Raw genomic sequence first — 12566 nt, 5'->3', positions numbered from 1 at the left:
CGGAAATAAAATAAAAGTGAACGATCAAAGTTAATCTGATAAGATTGATCGATAATATCAGAAATATGGTGTGAATTAAGTTATATTTTACCACTTTAAAAAACAGAGAGTAATAGTAAGATAAAGATTCTAGAGAAAAAAATAAAATAAAAACAGCTACACGGAGCTACAATTTGCTACAGAAGGCTAACAGGAAGTAGAGAAAACACTGTCCAACAGCGACACCCGCAGGCAGGAGGGATCTCTACACCGCAGACTGAGGATCAAAGCTCCTCAGTCTCCTCAGCCTAACTATTTCCCTGCATTTATCACATGTGAATCCCTCATCTGCGACAGAGATAGATAAACTGTACATGTGGCAAGAGGTGCAAATAACAATAGCAGGAGAAGCCATTACTCACTGTGCTTGATTAAATATTCTTACTACGGATGTTTGAATAACTTGTGAAAAACTGGAGCGAGGGAGAGGATAGGAGAAAAGAAAACAGTGATAGGTTTGAATGAAAATGCTAATGACAAGCTAACGAGTGCTAACGCAATGCAGGTTTACTGCAATTACGAATATAAAATAAAAGTGAACGATCAAAGTTAATCTGATAATATCAGAAATATGGTGTGAATTAAGTTATATTTTATCACTTTAAAAAACAGAGTGATAGTAAGATAAAGATTCTAGATGTAAAAAAACAGCTACACGGAGCTAAGATTAGCTACAGCAGGCCAACAGGAAGTAGAGAAAACACTGTCCAACAGCGACACCCGCAGTCAGGGAGCCGGTGCTCAGTGAGTAAGTGAGTGAGTAAGATTAAGGAAGTTTAGATGTTTCTAGGCTGGGCTGTGATGCATTAGTCACCTACACTGGCCACACCCCTACAGTCACTGCTCATTTACATAATCATGATCTCTGCTCAACATCACAGACAGAACAAACATCATGTAAAATCAATGAAATGCTGTCGGTGCAAATAATCATCAGCGTGAACGGCAAAGAGTTTCCGTTTGAGATCCAATTAAGCACTCTCAAAACAAAACTGTGTGTGTCATTTTATTATAGATCTACACAACACAAATATCACAAAGCTGTTTAAAGGTTAAGATTTGAAGGTATTAAGGTTAAGAAAGTTTAAATATTTGTATTGGTAAAGAGACATCATTGTTTGCAGTGCAAGCACACACTGAAGGCTCAAGAGTTGGTGCAGATGAAGTTGAGTCTGAGCGTCGGAGGAAGGCTGACCCAGCGCTGGTCTTCAGATGACTGAATGGCTCCGACTCTCTGCTCGCTGCAGTCGTGTGGTCCAGTGCCATTCCCCGCGGCCCAGTTCTGATAGCAGATCACCTCACTGCGCAGCCACAGCCACATGTTCATGCTGCAGTAGTGATGCAGACCCATCCACACGGCCGCCGTCGAGGCTCTTCTCGCTGCACTCATCACCTGCTGCTCGATCTGAGGGCTGGGCACCGACACCAGGTCCACATGGTTCTGTCTGCAGTACACCATGGCTTCACTCCAGCTCAGATTCTGCTTGATGAGTATGAACTGATCTGGAAGAGACATTTTAGATTTGAGTTGATGATGCTTTCTCATTCACAAACACAAGTCCAAGCATCGTCTCACCTTCGTGACAGACAAAGGTGAATTTTGAATTACACGGCCAGTCCTCCCACTGTCCCCTTTTCACTCCACTCATCACAAGCACTGTGGCGCCTTCATTGCCATGGGGTTCAGTGGATGCCCAGTATCTAAACGAGAAGTTACTCTTATCGGACCATTCCCATGAGTCTCTGAACAGACCGATCCAGACAGCAGTGACTCCTGACGTGTTCATGAGCTGCTGAATCTGCTGGTTTTGACTCTGGTTCCTCACGCTGCTCAGATCTGTGTGACTTGCTCGGCAGAAGCTCTGAGCATCTCTCCAGTTCAGCAACTGTTGCACAAGGATGAATCCTTTACTGCTGTCTGCATGTGAAGAGAAAATCAACACCACTGCATCAATAGAAATGTTTATTTTCAGCCTTTGGATGAAAGGTACTACGCTAGTTTGTCTTTTTGGCAAACCAACTAAACTGAAGCGAGGTGGTTCTCAAATTAGAATGTCAAGGAAAAGTTAATTTATTTCAGTAATTCAACTCAAATTGTGAAACTCATGTATTAAATAAATTCAGTGCACACAAACTGAAGTAGCTTAAGTCTTGGTTCTTTTAATTGTGATGATTTTGGCTCGCATTTAACAAAAACCCACCAATTTATGATCTCAACAAATGAGAATATGGTTACATGCCAATCAGCTAATCAACTCAAAACACCTGCAAAGGTTTCCTGAGCCTCCAAAATGGTCTCTCAGGTTGGTTCACTAGGTTACACAATCATGGAGAAGACTGCTGATCTGACAGTTGTCCAGAAGACAATCATTGACACCCTTCACAAGGAGGTTAAGACACAAACATTCATTAACAATGAAGCTGGCTGTTCACAGAGTGCTGTATCCAAGCATGTTAACAGAAAGTTGTGTGGAAGGAAAAAGTGTGGGGGAAAAAGATGCACAACCAACCCAGAGAACCGCAGCCTTATGAAGATTGTTAAGTGAAATCGATTCAAGAATCTGAGTTAACTTCACAAGGAATGGACTGAGACTGGGGTCAAGGCATCAAGAGCACCACACACAGACGTGTCAAGAGATTTACTGAACCACAGACAACGTCAGAGGCATCTTACCTGGGCTAAGAAGAAGAAGAACTGGACTGTTGACCAGTGTTTCAAAGACCTCTTTTCAGATGAGAGCAAGTTTTGTATTTCATTTGGAAACCAAGGTCCTAGAGTCTGGAGGAAGGGTGGAGAAGCTCAAAGCCCAAGTTGCTTGAAGTCCAGTGTTAAGTTTCCACAGTCTGTGATGATGTGGGGTTCAATGTCATCTGCTGGTGTTGGTCCATTGTGTTTTTTGAAGACCGAAGTCACTGCACCCGTTTACCAAGAAATCTTGGAGCACTTCATTCTTTCTTCTGCATGCTTTTTGATCAGCTTTTTGAAGATGCTGATTTCATTTTCCAGCAGGATTTGGCACCTGCACACACTGCCAAAAGCACCAGAAGTTGGTTAAATGACCATGGTGTTGGTGTGCTTGACTGGCCAGCAAACTCACCAGACCTGAACCCCAGAGAGAAACTATGGGCTATTGTCAAGAGGAAGATGAGAAACAAGAGACCAAACAATGCAGATGAGCTGAAGGCCACTGTCAAAGAAACATGGGCTTCCAGAGCACCTCAGCAGTGCCACAAACTGATCACCTCCACGCCACGCAGAACTGAGACAGTAATTAAAGCAAAAGGAGCCCCTACCAAGTATTGAGTACATGTACAGTAAATGAACATACTTTACAGAAGGCTAACATTTCACTATTTACTTTTTTATTGGTTTTATGAAGAATTCAAATTTGTTGAGATTGAAGAATTGGTGGGTTTTTGTTAAATGCGATCCAAAATCATCATAATTAAAAGAACCAAAGACTTAAACTACTTCAGTCTGTGTGCATTTAATTTATTTAATACACGAGTTTCACAATTTGAGTTGAATTACAGAAATAAATGAACTCTTCCTCGACATTCTAATTTATTGAGAAGCACCTGTAAATGGTGCATGCAGTCATTAGAATTAAATGTAAGTACAGTAGCTTGACAAGAGACAGCCATTATAATTAAGAATACACTATATGTACAAAGGTACTGGGATACACCTCTTAATGACTAAATTCAGTTATTTCAGTCAGATCTTGAAGCAGATCTAACTGCTTTGCAATTAGTAAATTTTCAACCCTAATCTGAGGTCAGCTGTAATTGGTGTTGATAGAAAGTGGAGGCGTATAGAAACAGCAGCATCACAGCCATGAAGTTAAAGATCATGTAAAGTCTCAGAGCAAGCCACCGAGTGCTGAGGTGAATGGTGTGTAAAAGTCACCAAAGCTCTGTTGGTTCTAGAGCTGAAGAGATCCAAACTGCCACTGGCATTAATATCAGCGCAAAACTGCATGCAGAAGCTTTATGGAATGGGTTTCCATGGCCGAGCAGCTGCATGTGAGCCTCACATCACCAAGAATAAAGCCAAGTGTGGGATGGAGCGTGTAAGGTTAGGGGCGGCAGTGGTTCATGTAGGTTGTCTACAAACCGGAAGGTTGGTGGTTCAATCCCCGGCTCCACCTGACCAAGTGTCGAGGTGTCCTTGAGCAAGACACCTAACCCCAGCTGCTCCCGACGAGCTGATGGCGCCTTGAATGGCTGACATCGCAGTCGGTGCATGAATGAGTGGGTGAATGGGTGAATGTGAGGCAACTTGTAAAGCGCTTTGGATGGCCATGTGGTCTGTTGAAAGCGCTATATAAATGCAGTCCATTTACCATTTACCAAGGTATGTAGATACTGGTCTCTGGAGCAGTGGAAACCTGTTCTGTGGAATGATCAATCACACCGCCTGGAGGGAGTCTGGACATGTCAGAAGAACATGAAATGCATAACTTGATTACGCCAAATGTAAGTATAATGGGGCAGTCATGGCCTAATGGATAGACAGTCAGACTTGTAACCTGAAGGTTGCGGGTTCAAATCTCCAGTCCTCTCTCCACCTTCAATACAATGACTGAGGAGCCCTTGAGCAAGAACCGAACCCCCGACTGCTCCACGAGCACCACAGAATTGGCTGGCCACTGCTCCGTGTTTTTATGTGTTGTTCACTACTCACTGCTGTGTGTGTGCACATGAATGGGTTAAATACAGAGCACACATTTACGTGGCCACACTTCCTTTACTTTCTCGGGCTCGGCTCCTTAATTCTCTATTTCAGCATGACTGTACCCCAGTGCACAAACCAAAGTACATAAATGTTGGATGAGTTTGGTGTAGAAGAACTTGACTGGCTGCACAGAGCCGAGACCTCAACACCTGTGCAACCTTTGAAACATAGTCCAACATTAGTGTCAGAGCTCATAAATGCTCTACTGCATCAACGGGCAACATTTCAGGGGGTATCTCCTCATCCACCACCAGTGTGCAGCATCCACCTGGATGATGCTCCAGAACGCCCACCACACACCAGCTTACTGGTGGAGAGGAGACAGAGTGATGAAGCCAATCAGCGGATATAGGGATTGTTAGTAGGACATGATGGTTGGAGGCCAATGGGCGAATTTTAGGGATTTTTACTGACCACAGAGAGTCAGGACCTCGGTTTAACATCTCATCTGAAGGACGATGCTTGTTGACAGTATAGTGTCCCCATCACTACACTGGGGCACTAGGACCCACACAGACCACAGGGTGAGCGCCCCCTGCTGGCCTCACTAGCACCTCTTCCAGCAGCAACCTAGTGTTCCCAGGAGGTCTCCCATCCAGGTACTGACCAGGCTCAGCCCTGCTTAGCTTCAGTGGGTGACCTGTCTTGGGCTCCAGGGTGATATGGCTGCCGGCAAAGGAGTCATGAACTCAGAAATCTAAATTCTCTTGATATTTTGGCATATAAGTGGTCACTGTCCTATAAAAACATCCTTTATGTGTCAGATATCAAAACTTTCTTGGTAGCCTAAAAACAGCTTAAACTTAAGCCAAAATGTCAGGCTGTGAAATGTGCCACTCTATGATGTAATATTGTGACTAAACTAAGATCAATGCCTGCTTCCACATCACTGCCTTTGTCTGTTATTTCAAATCACTTGTTTTGTACTGAGTATTTATGCGTTTTAACCTAAATCACAGCAGTGTTAATCTGTCAAGGATGTAGGCTGTCAAACACACACATTCACAGCATTGGGTGTTTACTTCTGAGTCGACAATCCACCACACCTATTCAAACATGCTTTAAAGTCCCTGTCGGAGATCTTCATATCTTTCCTCATATGGTGTAGTTCAGTCACAATAACCAAGCTATTCTTAGTTAGCTAAACTACTGATTACAAACAAATGTTTGCACTGCACTGATTATTTTCTTATATGAAATTCACGGAATTCATTTAATTCATTCACTGCTACCTGTCAGGAAAAGTGGATTGTTACAGTGCTGAAAAATACTTAAAATAAGTTTGTAGTTTTCCAAATCTTTTCTGTTGTGTGTGATTGACTCACCACTGTAGCAGACGAAAGACCTTGGAATAGTGCAGCTGTCATTACGCCACAGTCCGTCCCGACTCATATAAGCACAGTAATACAGACCATTGGTCGTCTGATTCGATGCCCAGTTGCGATACAGTGAATCATGAGCAGTGTAAAACACAGGGTCTCCCAGAGACCACTTCCATTCACTCCTGAGGGTCTCCATCAGCCCGATCCAGACAGCATAACCAGCAGATTCGTTCACCCTCTTCAGCAGCTCAGTCACGTCTGCGCTGTTGTCAATGGAGGCCAGATCAGTGTACTTCTCACGGCAGTATCTCTGAGCATCAGTGCAGTTCATCGTCATCTGAACAAACTCATACTGACGAGGAGCCGATGAGTTGAAGACAGCTGTGGAGGGCAAGGTTTCATAAACTCGTCAGTGGTCTCAAGCTTAGATCCTGGAGGCCCACAGTCCTGCAGAGTTTAGCTCCAACATCTCCCTCTAGCTCCCTTGATGAACTTGTTCAGGTGAGTTTAATTAGTGTTGGAGCTGAACTCCACAGCGCTGTGGCCTTCCAGGAACTAATGGTGCATTCAAGTCCTCCTGTGAAACTTGGATTTAATTCTGATGTCTGGTGCATTTGACATGATGAAGAAAATGGGCTTAAATTGTGTTTTGCTTTTCGTATGTTTTTATTGAATTTATGGGGGTTCTGTAAATATATTTCAAAATTGTAAAAAAATTTGTACAAAGAGCAAGAGAGACTTACAAAACGGTAAATACATGGGAAATCAACACCACTGATCAAATTTCTGAGAGGGCAAGAAAAACCATCTACCACACCAAAAACAACAACCTTCTCCAGATGGCTCAATTATTACATTTCATATTTTTTACACACAGTTTTCTCAAAATTAGTTTTTTTTCCAACACTGAGCCATAAATCTCCAGTTTAGTGGCACTTACACATACCAAACTTTACATATTTATTCCTGTCTATATTCTGAAGGTTTTTACAGATGGATTTGTTCATATATAATTTTCTTGATTATATAATTACGTATAATTACTTGTAATTACGACTTTGTGATGCATTCATTTGTGTTCAGCTCTTAAATATGATCTATCTGACACCATGAGTTTGAGACCACTGCATTAAGGATGCATTCAACTGATCAAAAGTGGCAAAGACATTTATAAAGTTACAAAAGATTTCTATTTCAAATAAATGCTGTTCTTCTGAACTTTCTATTGATCTGTGATTCCTGAAAAATAAAATGTATCAGTTTCCACAAACATATTATACAGCACAACTGTGTTCAACATTGATAGTAATCAGATATGTTTCTTGAGCAGTAAATCATCATATTTTCATGATTTCTGAAGATCATGTGACACTGAAGACTGGAGGAATGATGCTGAAAATACAGCGGAGCATCACAGAAATACATTACACTTTAACACAGATTCACACAGAACACAGATGTAAAACATTCGTAAAGGCCCAGAACTTGTTTCTAAGGGCACACATGTGTACCTGTGAGGAGAAGCGTGACGAACACTGTGTCCAGGTCCATTCCTGATGAGCATGTGTCGTCTGATGATCTGTCCATCTCTCTCCTGCTCTGTCTCAGCTCCTCCCATCACCTCAACAGTCCACCTGTGACTGATCTTCACCTCAGCTGCACTCTGTCATTGGATGAATGTTTGATGCTGGGAAGAATTTGAATATTCTCAATTTTTATTTGCATTTTAATAAGCAAACAAACAATGCATTTGTTTGTAATTAGAATAATATCTGCTGGCAAGAGGAAGTGTATTTGTTATCTGCATTGGTAGGGCTGTGAAGAATGGTTCTGTAATAACACAATAACAATCCCGGGCTCTCTATGGTAAGGGCCGATGATGAGAATCATCATTATTATTAAAATAAATAACATAAAGATATTTATATTATATAAAGATATCACTTACTTTTATTTCCTTTTCCAACAGGACTTGGCACCTGCACACAGTGCCAAAGCTACCAGTACCTGGTTTAAGGACCATGGTATCCCTGTTTTTAATTGGCCAGCAAACTCGCCTGACCTTAACTCCATAGAAAATATATGGGGTATTGTACAGATGAAGATGTGATATGCCAGACCCAAGAATGCAGAAGAGCTGAAGGCCACTATCAGAGCAACCTGTGCTCTCATAACACCTGAGCAGTGCCACAGACTGATCGACTCCATGCCACGCCGCATTGCTGCTGTCATTCAGGGGAAAGGAGCCACAACTAAGTACTGAGTGCTGTACATGCTCATACTTTTCAGTTGGCCAAGATTTCTAAAAATCCTTTCTTTGTATTGGTCTTAAGTAGGGGTTGAACAACTAGTGTTTTTTTAAAGTCAACTCTTACGTGATGAGAGTCGAAGTTGACTAGTCGCTGATGACGTCATTAATGAACATAAGCTTGGAGCTTGTGCACAGCTATAGCATATGACACAGCGCTGCATTCATGGTTATTGCTCCTATAACAGCTCATTGTTTATCAGTTCTTTTGCCTTTGGGTCGTTATATTTCTCACAGATTTGTGCTTGTTTTTAAATCAGATACAGATAAAAAAAAAAAGTAAATATTATATTCATATGAACACATTAGTGAGAGCGATTGCGTGTATGAATTAATTCTACCTGGCAGCGTCTCTACTAGTGAAACTGTGGGATTTAGTTATTAAGAAATAAATTATAGAACTTTTCAGTTTCCAAGCTATTTTATTGAGAAATCACAAAACAGTGTTGACAGTACAGTCGTGGCCAAAAGTTTTGAGAATTACATAAATATTAGTTTTCAAAAGGTTTCCTGCTAAACTGCTTTTGGATCTTTGCTTCAGTTGTTTCTGTGATGTACTGAAATATAATTACAGGCACTTCATACGTTTCAAAGGCTTTTATCGACAATTACACGACATTTATGCAAAGAGTCAGTATTTGCAGTGTTGGCCCTTCTTTTTCAGGACCTCTGCAATTCGACTGGGCATGTTCTCAATCAACTTCTGGGCCAAATCCTAACTGATAGCAACCCATTCTTTCATAATCACTTCTTGGAGTTTGTCAGAATTAGTGGGTTTTTGTTTGTCCACCCGCCTCTTGAGGATTGACCACAAGTTCTCAATGGGATTAAGATCTGGGGAGTTTCCAGGCCATGGACCCAAAATTTCAACATTCTGGTCCCCGAGCCACTTAGTTCTCACTTTTGCCTTATGGCACGGTGCTCCATCGTGCTGGAAAATGCATTGTTCTTCACCAAACTGTTGTTGGATTGTTGGAAGAAGTTGCTGTTGGAGGGTGTTTTGGTACCATTCTTTATTCATGGCTGTGTTTTTGGGCAGAATTGTGAGTGAGCCCACTCCCTTGGATGAGAAGCAACCCCACACATGAATGGTGTCAGGATGCTTTACTGTTGGCATGACACAGGACTGATGGTAGCGCTCACCTTTTCTTCTCCGGACAAGCCTTTTTCCAGATGCCCCAAACAATCGGAAAGGGGCTTCATCGGAGAATATGACTTTGCCCCAGTCCTCAGCAGTCCATTCACTATACTTTCTGCAGAAGATCAATCTGTCCCTGGTGTTTTCTTTGGAGAGAAGTGGCTTCTTTGCTGCCCTTCTTGACACCAGGCCATCTTCCAGAAGTCTTGGCCTCACTGTGCGTGCAGATGCGCTCACACCTGCCTGCTGCCATTCCTGAGCAAGCTCTGCACTGGTGGCACTCCGATCCCGCAGCTCAATCCTCTTTAGGAGACGATCCTGGCACTTGCTGGACTTTCTTGGACGCCCTGAAGCCTTCTTTACAAGAATTGAACCTCTTTCCTTGAAGTTCTTGATGATCCTATAAATTGTTGATTTAGGTGCAATCTTAGTAGCCACAATATCCTTGCCTGTGAAGCCATCTTTATGCAACGCAATAATGGCTGCACGCGTTTCTTTGCAGGTCACCATGGTTAACAATGGAAGAACAATGATTTCAAGCATCACCCTCCTTTTAACATGTCAAGTCTGCCATTCTAACCCAATCAGCCTGACATAATGATCTCCAGCCTTGTGCTCGTCAACATTCTCACCTGAGTTAACAAGACGATTACTGAAATGATCTCAGCAGCTCCTTTAATGACAGCAATGAAATGCAGTGGAAAGGTTTTTTTTGGGATTAAGTTAATTTTCATGGCAAAGAAGGACTATGCAACTCATCTGATCACTCTTCATAACATTCTGGAGTATATGCAAATTGCTATTATAAAAACTTAAGCAGCAACTTTTCCAATTTCCAATATTTATGTAATTTTCAAAACTTTTGGCCACGACTGTACATCTCCGCGATGAATGATTCTGTGTGCGAGTGATCTGCGCGTGACACATGAACTGCTGTCTGTATGTGTGTGTGTTACAGTGCAGCATTAGATTAGAACAGCGATTAACCTGTACAATAAACTGTTTAGAATGTGTGTTCTCACGTTCAATTTCGAGTGTCCAGTAATATAATCACACATGCATGTGGAGTGTTTTCATAGTATGTATGTATTTGTTATTTAACTGTTAATGGAGCGTAAATGTGGAAGTCCTTCAAAGATTTAGAGAACAATCGTTTCTCATTCGGAGTGAAAGCAGCGTTCATGATCACTTACACCTCACATCTGGAGACAGCTGGAGTCGTCCTCAAGCAGATATATCCTGAGAAGAAGGAGATTGAGTTAGTCAGGTTATAATAAACACTAGAACACTTCAGAAACACTGTGTGAAATCTGCTGCTTAGTCTGATCCCATGATACAAACCTTAAACTGTTATTTCAACCGTACAGTTTACTTCCTGAGATGTCACATTTTTAAACAAGGACACAAAAAACTATGGTCTAAATAACACAAGCTTTACTGGTATGGCTTGAGCAGAGCAAAACTTGAAAACCATGAAACAGAATATTAACTGGTGCTCATCTCAATTACTATCTCTCTGACTTCTTAAACATCCAGTTTCCAGTGAACACTACTAATATTCACCATATTTTATTAAATTAAATGCCAAGATGAAACTGTAGAGAGTGCGATCTGATATCAGTCTGAGGTACTTTTCTATATTTAGAATTGGTCGATGTTTGTCCATGTGTTCGTTCACTCTCTGTGAATCATTTATCAACTACTCTCCAGAAAACAGATTCATCCTGCGACTGGAGAGAGTATAAACACAACCAACCAAGATTTCTGTTTCTGTTGATTTGACGATGAAACGATGAGCTAGTGGGTAGTTCTACAGAGCAGAGGACACGCTTGAGCTCACGACCAAACCATTCAGTTCAGTGTTTTGGTGAACTTCGACCGATACATTGAAGAGAATCGACTCCAACCAGACATTTAGTTCTGAATCCTACAGCACTTGCTCTCATTTTTACAATATTTGTCAGCAAAACTGAAACATGTTGTTGACAATACAAAGTACTAAACTACAAGTTACTTAATTAAACGCATTTACTACTGAAAACATGCATGGTTTAATAGATTATGTGACAAAATAAGAGTGGATTACAGAAGTCTTTCATAAACATTCATTAAGGAAATACCACTTTCGTTGTTTGTTTTGTGTTGTTTTTAAATGTAGGCCTATAGTCTGTGCCAGTTGGATTGTATTTATGCTTCCTCTAAAACTTTTGAGCAAATTTTTTAAATGTTTTTTTATTTTTTAAAGATCTCATAATTTAGGAGTGTAATTGCAATAATTCTCTTTGATCTGATCACTGAGGGGTTTATTGTCGACTGGCTAGAAAAAAAAACCTGATATAATGTGTGTTGAAGAGACATGGCTTAAACCTGATTGAAGGATATGTATGCATAAGAAGGGCTAGAGAAAGGGGTAATGGGGAGGGTGTGCGACTGTTGTTAGGTTTTTCTTATAGAGAAATAGAAAAGGGAAAGACCTGGAGTATGTAGTTTGGTTAGGGGATGGTGGGATAGTCATTGTGAATGTTTATAATCCATGTCAGAGGGTGAAACTATTGAAACTGGAGGCAATAAAGGGGTTATATAGAAGGATTATTTGGTGTGGTGACTTTAATGCTCATAGCACAGAGGAAAAGACTGATAGGAATGGTTTGAAAGTGGAAGATTTGATGGATGCTGATGGATTTCCTCTTTCAAAGACACAAAAAGAGCCTTGTATTGAGGTGGTTAATCACATGAAAAACAACATAAATAATATTAATATTTGTCACAAAAAGCAGCTTTTTATGTAACTTCAGATTGTTTTCCGTAAAATGAGATAAAGATATTGTATTTATTCCACTGTATCTGGGTATGGGAAATTAAAAATTTGGGTAGGCGGAAATTGTATACAAAAAGGCTCTTATTCCTTCCTTCAGCTGGAATAGAATAACTTTTGCATAGATCATGATAGAAACAAATTTCTGATATGTGATGGGAAGAGGAGTAGCCTAGAACAAGTTTTGGTAAAGGGCGGACTCAAAC

At 41.1% G+C, this 12566-nt stretch overlaps 1 protein-coding gene across 1 annotated transcript; it reads right to left on the bottom strand.

The window, feature by feature from the left end:
- Positions 1 to 1062: 1062 nt before the first annotated feature.
- LOC132148705 (C-type mannose receptor 2-like) lies at positions 1063 to 7670 on the bottom strand. The gene is made up of 4 exons (XM_059557402.1): positions 7611 to 7670; positions 6103 to 6480; positions 1616 to 1957; positions 1063 to 1542 (listed from the first exon to the last, which is right to left on the bottom strand). Exons 1-4 carry the CDS (start codon positions 7648 to 7650, stop codon positions 1184 to 1186), a joined length of 1119 nt encoding a protein of 372 aa, XP_059413385.1. The 5' UTR covers positions 7651 to 7670; the 3' UTR covers positions 1063 to 1183.
- Positions 7671 to 12566: the final 4896 nt, after the last annotated feature.

The sequence above is a fragment of the Carassius carassius genome, chromosome 9 (assembly GCF_963082965.1).
Source record: "Carassius carassius chromosome 9, fCarCar2.1, whole genome shotgun sequence".
In the NCBI taxonomy this organism is placed as follows: Eukaryota; Metazoa; Chordata; class Actinopteri; order Cypriniformes; family Cyprinidae; genus Carassius; species Carassius carassius.
The sequence above is the reverse complement of the archived record's forward strand: the minus strand, read 5'-3'. Positions and strand labels throughout refer to the sequence as shown.